Source organism: Macrobrachium rosenbergii, chromosome 56 (genome assembly GCF_040412425.1).
Source record: "Macrobrachium rosenbergii isolate ZJJX-2024 chromosome 56, ASM4041242v1, whole genome shotgun sequence".
Lineage (NCBI taxonomy): Eukaryota > Metazoa > Arthropoda > Malacostraca > Decapoda > Palaemonidae > Macrobrachium > Macrobrachium rosenbergii.
In genome coordinates, this window is record NC_089796.1 from 34,365,439 (window position 1) to 34,374,163 (window position 8,725).

Sequence of the window (8,725 nt, forward strand, 5' to 3'; positions counted from 1 at the left end):
AATGGCATGGCACACTAATCACTTGGACGGTCCGTTCCGAGGATGACTGTAGAACCAGAGTTGAGTCTGGAGTCGGGTGTGGACAGGGGTTGGGGTGGGGGGCCCTCTCAGCACCTCTCGCACGCGTACGACTGCTCTGGCTAACTGCAAAGATCTTCCTGTCCAAGCTCCTTTTAAGTCAACCGCCAAGGGTAGGGCCCCAATGTCGGGCCCATGTGGTGACTGGGCTGAAGATGTGTAATTTTCCAGGTGTTCCGCCATCTGCTTGTATCTCCCCAGGTATCCTGTGGAAAGACAATTCAGCCAGCTCAATCTGCCTTTAGAATGGTTGCTTTAAGCAGCTTAGGTGGGCTAAGCTGCTTAAGGTAGTGGCACTCAGCCTCTTATCTTTGCCCTTTTCAGTTGTGCCATCGAAATATCTGTTTCAGGTAAAGGAAGGGGACATATTGAAATGTTGATAACTTTTAGTGTGTTGATATCTAGGTCAACTGGAATTGGCTATGCAGCGATGATTCTACTTTCGATAAACTAAGGGCAAACTAAGGGTCAGCTGTGTAGCTACTTCTTGTAACTTATAATAATATTTTTTATATTTTTATTTATTTATTAATTTGTTAATTTATCTATTTTTCTAATAACTGATCTCCTCTTTCTGTATTTCCCATTACTGTGTTACTTATTTTGAATGAACACCATATTCTTTGGAATTTTGAATTTCAAGTCAATGGCTACTGTGATCTTGTTCCATATAAATAGCATTCATCTCCTGAATAGTAATATATGATAATAATATTAACCTATAAAAGAAGAATATGACGCATTCTGACTGTGTTTTGCCTCTCGACGACTCTGTGATAGATGGTAATAGGTGAGGGTAGGGTTGGGGAACTTTCTGTCATATGGGTTCTCAGGGTCATAAAAAGGGGGGGTAAAAAGCAAAACCCTAGACTTTTCTTTCATCCTCTGCCTCCGTACTCAACATATCGTCAAGATGGTACTTTGCGCCTGTAAAACAAATCTTTGATAGCCTGTATATCATAAGTAAGAGTTTATTCTTATTCTTTGCAAACTTAGTTCTTATTTCTATACAGCGCCGTAGGTAAATATATCAAGAAAATGTCTCTTTATTTAGTGAATACTTATATTTATATCCCTGAAAAGAGCATACTATTTTTTTTTTAGGGAATGTTATTATTTTATATAAGACGTTAATTTTTACATGCAAAACAGCATTCAGGTTATCATTTTTAGGCCGTATAATGTTTCAGATAAAAAGAAAATGTGAACAATGATATTCAGCCAAAAAAAGTAAATGAAACATCTTCCATGGTTTTGATGAAATCACAGAACAAGTTTTTCTAACTGGGCTTTCTGGAGATTGACTAAAATTTTATGGCTGCTTGGGACTACATTTTTTGAAGAGAGAATGTGCAAGTGCACCTCACATAAAAACTGTGCAAATCCCTACGATAATGGTTCTGGATTCATGACCGGGAGGCGAGGTAGCTCATAAAAAAATTGCTTTAAACGACACTTCTCAGGAAACCCTTATGTTTAACCCAATGTCATTATCCACTGAGGATGAACGTGCGGTCCTCCGAACAGCCAAAGGCAGGGCCCGCCATAAGTTTTTATAGATGTTAGCCTATTAATATCGCCACTGGCGTTTGCGCCGGTGTCCCGTCATAAGAGAAAGAACGAACACGAAATTCATGGGCAACAGCCTTTGTTAACTTAACTGCTTTGGCAAAGTGAAGGGGAGTGCTTATGTCAACTACTGCCCAGACCCCAGTGCATCATTCAGAAGTGCAGGTATGCAATTGCATTTCTATATCAAGTGTTATGTTACCATCATATTCATTTTCTTTCTTTTCAGAGAGTACTAAATTAGATCTTCAACAGTGTACTTCAACCGAGAATCCAAAAGTGAGTCACTTTAGATATACAGTTTTTAATTTATAAGGCGTTAACCTTCCAGTGCTGAACAAATCTCTTTGGAAGAGGTTGCTAGGCATATGCACTTCACCCAGAAAGCAACCCACCTTAGTCGATAACCATCAAGTATTTAATTCGCTACTTAATCCCTTTCCCTCACCTTCATTTCCGCTGGGGTCGATCTTAGGTGTTTAGGTGGTGAGACAAGTTGGACAGACACATAATGACCATCATGTTTTCATTCTTTTATTTTGATAGTTTATAGTTTTCTTCGGGTTTTTGCCTTTGGTTGAATTTGCTATCAATATTTTCGATTTCATATCGTGGTTAAGAGTAGTTTAATTCACCGATGCTTTTGCACAATTCAGATAGACAAATTTATTCTGGTTTCATAAATGATCACAAAAAAATGGATACGTTTTCTGAAGACTTTTTTTTTCATGAAAAGTTTTGATTGGGAGTCGTTGTTCCTCCTGTAATTATTGCTACGTGGAATTTGCTGCTGTTATGATTTTTATATTTGTTGCTGATATTCACAAAGAGGTTTTATTTGTGGGTCTTCGTAATTTTTACGATACCTCGTTAATAATAATTCACAGTACCATGAAGTACCGATAGTAGTAACGATGTATAGTAACTGTATTAGGAAGAAAATTGCACTGACACCTATGATTCCTGCAAATAAATGCTATAACGCTTTCCCAACAGTGAATGATTATGGCGACGACTCTGGAGACGAGGATCGCTATGATGACCCACGGGCCGAGAAGCGGTGCCTGAGGCCACAACCCGTAAGGAGACAGGTGAGGGAACAGCTCGACGTCACCTGTCTTGAATCCAACGCTCCTTTGATCTCAACTTTCCCTCATAACAGTTTTCCCCGACCTTACCTTTCCCTGTCATTGCCTCTCCCCGGTCCTTCTCTTCGCTGATTTTACTGTACCCTTGTCCCTCCCTAATAATATCCTTGGTTAGCAGTGCCCAAATCTCCCTTTTCCCTAACGATACCCTTCACAATCTCTTCTCTAACCTTTTCCTTCCTTAATCATACCATTTCCTAATGACACCTTTTCTTAACCTTAACCTTCATCAGTCATACTTTTCCTGGTATTATATTTCCTCACATTTTACATATTATAATCATATCTTTCCGTTATATTACCAATCCTTAAACTTTGCTTTCTTTTCCCTTATTATGTTTCCTTCACGTTTCTCTTCTTTAATTGTTCGTTTCCCTAATTTACCTTTCTTACGTCTCTTTTACATAATCTTGTCTTTCCTTGATTTTTCTTTTTCCGTGATCTTACTTTTCTCTAACCGTACTTTCCTCATGCTCTTACCTTCACCTAATAACTGCCCTGCTTTTTGTTTCCTCAGTCATTTGTTTCCCTTACTGTGTATTTTTGCAAATCTTACTGCACCCTAATCTTACCCTTCCAAATTTTGTCTGTCTTATGATAACCATTCAAGCCTTAATCAGTTTTATTCATACAGCAACAAAATCTTACCTTTCTTCCCTTAACTCTTAGTTTTCTTAATGATGCGCTTCCTTTGTCATACCATATGATAGTCATAACCTAACTTTTCTTCATGTCATGTCATTACCTAATTTTACATTTATTTGGTTTTGATGTTTCTGTGATCACACACTTCGTGTACCATAGCCATCCCTCACCTTACCTTCCTTAGTTGCAAAATCTACCTCTCGAACCCTAATTATCCCTTTCCCTTATACTTTAATTCCTCTTTCCGAAATCATATCTTTCCCTTGTCATATCTTACCGTAATCCTACTTCTGTCCGTTTTGCTCCTGTATTATTCCATAATTATACTTTTCTACCAACATTATCTCTCATAACCCACAATCCGCAAATTTATCTTTCCTTAAAGAGTAAACTCATTTTACATAGGGTACTTTGGAATTTTAGGTTTTACTCTATATTCATCATCTCAACAGATTTTATTACGTTAGGTCTTAATCTTATTACCGACTTTGCCACAAAGACAGTAATAAGAATTGTAACAAAACCAGTAATCTAACCAACGACAAACAAAATACCAATTCACATAGTAAGAAGAAAAATGAGTCTAATCCACTCTTCTTCACTCATTGACAATGTTAGATTATAAAGACCAGGTCATAAATCCTAAAGAAATTTAGGTAGCTTATCCTGAGACTGTGTTAGAGAGTTAACTTACGATTTCCATGCTAGGTTTTTTTCTAATTAAAGGGGCATTTTAAAACCATTTTTTACAATCTGCAGTATTGTAAAAAAAAAATCTTTTTAAATCTATCACATCTTCAGTAGTAAACCCTGACATTCACGCCTACTGTAACTTCCCATGGCGTTATCGAATTTTGATGAATGTGTCACTGACCATTCAAGGAATTCCCATTTTACTACATGAGTTTCTTTCTTGTATTCACAAGCCTTACATTGTAAACTATATTTTGTATCTTTAGACCTTTCTCTGAAACCGCCTATATAGAATGTTTTTTTTTTTTTGTCATTTTACTGTTCAACTTTAACTGGCAACCAAAGAATGCAGTATGCACATGCGAACGGAAGCACACACAAAAATAAAAAAATAAAAAATCGTACAAAAGGATTTTAATTTAATGTTATTTGTTTTTCTTAACTTGATTTGAAAAACTTCTAAGGGAGAGAAAGAGAAGCTAGCATCAACAGCAGCCCAAGTTTGCAATGGATATATAACAAATGGTCTAGGGTATTATGCCTAGTCTTTAGTCTATAATTTATTCAGCATTATTTTTAGTGTGATATATACCAACAAAGAAATGTAAAAGACGAATAGCTGCAGAAGTTATAGATTGATTAATGGAAAAATGTACGAAGATTGTTTGTAATGGAATGCAAAAATTGTCTGGATAAACGGAGAGATGAGGATATATAATGGGTAAGGCAGGCCAGGGACGGACTGCAAACGGAAGTGGAGTGCAGTTTTTTGTGCTGCAAGTAATCTTGTATTGGAGGTACTCTAGTTTTTCAATCACGCGGGTATGCATAAATGCACTTGGAAATCTGCACTTGCAATCATAGAAACCATACAGTAGATCCGCTATTAAGAGAGAAGAGAATGTTAGAGAATATGAATAGGCGTAAAATTAAACACAAAAATAGATAAGAGAGAACATCAGGAACAACGAGTAGATGATGCTGATGAAACTGTGCATTCAGAGTGGCATTAGTGTTCTGGTAATTTGCAGAATTATTGAAATATCCGTAAGGTAGACAGGCAACGTTCTTGCGAGAGAGGGTGAATATTTAATTGATATACCAGAATGTACAGTACTAAACATACCAGAATGTACTTAAAATTAATTCAAGGTTTCGGAATTGAAATCAGTAGTAAAGAAATTTAGAATATGAAAAAGCACAAGGCATTGATGGAATCTATCAAAGATCATTTTAGCTGAAAAGAAAATGACAACAAACTAACTGAAATTTTTTATAGAATATTTATTGAGACACAGAGCTCAGTGATTTGGAATTGGGAGTCAGCAAAGATAGGAAAGAGATGGATCTGTCTGAATATATTAACCACAGGGGCATTAAAATATTAGTCATGCTCTTCCTTAGTAGGCTGGTGAAAGAAACTGAAAGAACGCTTTTTTTAGAAGGCGGGGTTTTCACAGATCAAATATCTGTTTTAAAACATGTTGTGAAGCAATGTATGAAATTTAAAATTCCTTTCCTAACGTCTGCTGTTCATTATGAGAATACATCTAACAGCATCCGCTAACCAATATTATGGATGGTCTTTCATGTCACTATGGTATTCGCATTAAATATGTAAAACTTACTGAAACGATCAGTGAGTGAAGTAGATGCGACGTTAGTACTAAATGAGTCATGTCAAGACAATTTGTAGTAAATTGTGAGATTCTACGTGGGAATTCTATGTCATCTTGTTGCTTGCCCTTCTCATTGATTTCCTAATGAAATAGTAGTTGGAGATTAAAGAGAAGGTTTACACTGTAGTAACGATAGGAATTCACAGGACTTAGAGTGTTCAGATGATGATATTTTAATCAGCAAAACACTACAAGATTTACAATGCGTGCTTAATAGGATAGTACCATATACCTTGGGAAACTACTTAGATAACTTATAAGAAAAATTTAACAATTAGGACAGATTGTCTACAAAGGGATGGAAAGACATTAGATGAAGGATTAAAGTGGTTTAGTCTTTCAAACATTTAGGAACACTTATATCCAATTCAGATTTCCTCTAGTTGGGTTTAGCAGAGGACTAGAAAAGGCAAATATAATAATTGACAGACTGAATAAGATTTGGAGTTGAACAGACTGAAATTGAAAACAAAATTCCAGTCTGGTATGAGCTTTATTGCTATTCAGGATTGAATCATGGTACGACATTGAAACTATGTCTAAAAGTTTTGTTTTTTATTTGAGAATAAAGCTTTAAGGAGAATATTAGGAATCAGAAATACGGGAATTTCAAAAGTTCCATGCCTGAATTTAACAGACACTCTGGATGACCCGTATGTACATGGATCAGAAATATGAGATGGGGGAAATTTGTGAGAGTGAAGGCACAGGAAAGAATTTAGTGGCAGAATTGCACAGAAACCCTTTACATTGCATAGCACTGGAGGCAATGAAGATGATGATGGTCTTTCAGTTGTTTGTAGGAATGGTAGTAAGTAGAGTTGAGGTTGAACTATGTTAATTCCTCAGACATTGTGCTTAAACTTATTCACTGGTAAGTGTCAGGATAACGAACTCCTTGAACTCCAGGCCATCTATGACTCATACAGGCTTTTACTATCCAGTAGCCCTCATTTTCTATACACTAAGAAATCCTTCACATCACACCCTGCCCAGAGGGGATGAACAAAGGGGGACGGGTTGGATAGGTTTATTACGAGCATAATGAGAATTAAGAACTATGCAGAGAAGCTTCTATAATTTGGTCCATATGAGGACTGCACTAGTACCAGGGGATAGCACATGACTATGGACAATCTAATGCTTGAAAATTATTTCAATCTAGGGTCCATAACCCTTCCTGGCTACATTTTTAAATAACTATCCAGTATTTTCATATTTCTAACTTACTCTTAAGAACAATTAAATGGTTACCCATGAACATTTACCGAATTTTAACCTAGCACCACAACAAGATACGAAAACAAACATTCAAATGTGAGAACTGAACTGAACACACCAACCTTCAACTGCTGTAAAAGATAAGTCAGTGTCTGATGTGCAAACAACTGGAATTGTAATCAATTGAATTTATCAAGAGGGGAACAATTTTACACTCAAGAAGGTAACCATAAGAGTTGGTCAAAGAATTAAAAGAGGATTTTATTGATTTACTCAAATTTAGAAAATATGAAATCCAAACTCCAAAGACTTTATAATGATTTTCATTTTAAAGATGGAAAAATAAGTTTAATGCTGTTCCAGTGAGTTTCATGCAGAGACTTATGCAAGGGCTTTTGAGATGCAAGGAAGCCAGAAACTCAGATAGACAGCATACTATTTGACAAGGGCACAGAGAAGGCTGTGAACTAATAATTGCTCAGTGAAATCACTGTGCATTTTTTAACCAAGGATGAACCTATTTCCAATAACCAGTTTCGTACCCTCAAGAATATATTTTTTGATGCTGAATGCAGGACTTATATTGAGTGCTAAGTTAGGTAGTACAAACAATGGGTTCTGATGTTGGCTATTTTCAGTATTGATGAATTGTCAGTGGTTGGACAGGGTCCAACAGAGTGCCAAGCAATCTGCACAAATTCCATTTAATGCCCTGTATGTCTTTCCATAGTGTAAATTTTCAAAATACCAGTAAAATTTCATTTGCTTGTGACTGACCAGAGACGTTTGTCTCAGAGCGAGACCTTGTTTCATGGTGAGGCAAAAAACCATCTAGTAACACTGGATTCCTTAATAATAGTAGGGAGTTCCTTCTTCATTTTGAGGCCTCTGTATACCAGGAGTTTCTTCTTTTCATTGGGCCTTCAGAAGGCCTTTGGTTGCTTCTGACTGAAGGAAGAGTGACGTAGTTCGAGTTTCGTGAGTGAAAGTTGGGAGTGGTCCTAAAATGACAGTTCCTGTCGCTGTTTCAGTCGTGAGATTCATACTTTAACCCACTTCTTTCTTAATCTCACTGAATTCTTGTTTGTAAATGCCATTCTGTTGGTTTTTTTTTTTTTTTTAGATGCAAGCTATGTATAAAATTATAGAACAAAAATAAACACCATTCCATACTGTCATGTGGGTGATCAATGATGAAAATGTGACTATACAGAATCTACACTTAAGATAGGAATGTTTGAAGCTGAGTTGATGTCAACTTGTATCTTTCTTGATTGTTTTTTATTGTCTCTAAACCAAAAGCCATTGTTCATATCCTGACCAGAGCAGAAGCCCTTTTCTGTTATAATTCCCTTTGGGTGTAAGTTATTCACAAGGTATAGTAAATCTGATAAGAAACTATATTTGCAGATTAATATTTGTAAATGTAAAAAAAGTCACATATTTATAAGTGACAGGTATTCATCATTAGGAAAGTGTAACAAACTTACCAATTACTTATCATATGGAGATGCCGTGATATCAGTTCTAAGTGCAGAACCTGAATTTGACATTCGTATGTAGAGTCAGTATTAAATTATATCTCTCTTGATAGCTAAGTGGTCAATGTTGGCCGTTTATTGTTTCTAAACCAAAGACCCAACTTTGAAACCTGGCTGGGACAGAAGTGCTTGACGATTATAATTCACTTTA

At 36.3% G+C, this 8,725-nt stretch overlaps 1 protein-coding gene across 6 annotated transcripts in view; it reads left to right on the plus strand.

Moving 5' to 3' along the window:
- LOC136836282 (zinc finger CCCH-type antiviral protein 1-like) overlaps positions 1-8,725 on the plus strand; it is a 28,627-nt gene that overhangs the window by 13,497 nt on the left and 6,405 nt on the right. For 4 of the 6 annotated variants that reach the window (XM_067100331.1, XM_067100334.1, XM_067100330.1 and 1 more), the window contains exons 2-3: positions 1,877-1,926; positions 2,644-2,738. In XM_067100331.1, coding sequence (XP_066956432.1) covers position 1,926; positions 2,644-2,738 — 96 coding nt within the window. In that variant the 5' untranslated portion in view covers positions 1,877-1,925. The remainder of the gene's footprint in view (positions 1-1,876; positions 1,927-2,643; positions 2,739-8,725) is intronic. The other 2 variants (XM_067100332.1, XM_067100336.1) reach the window with 1 other exon arrangement.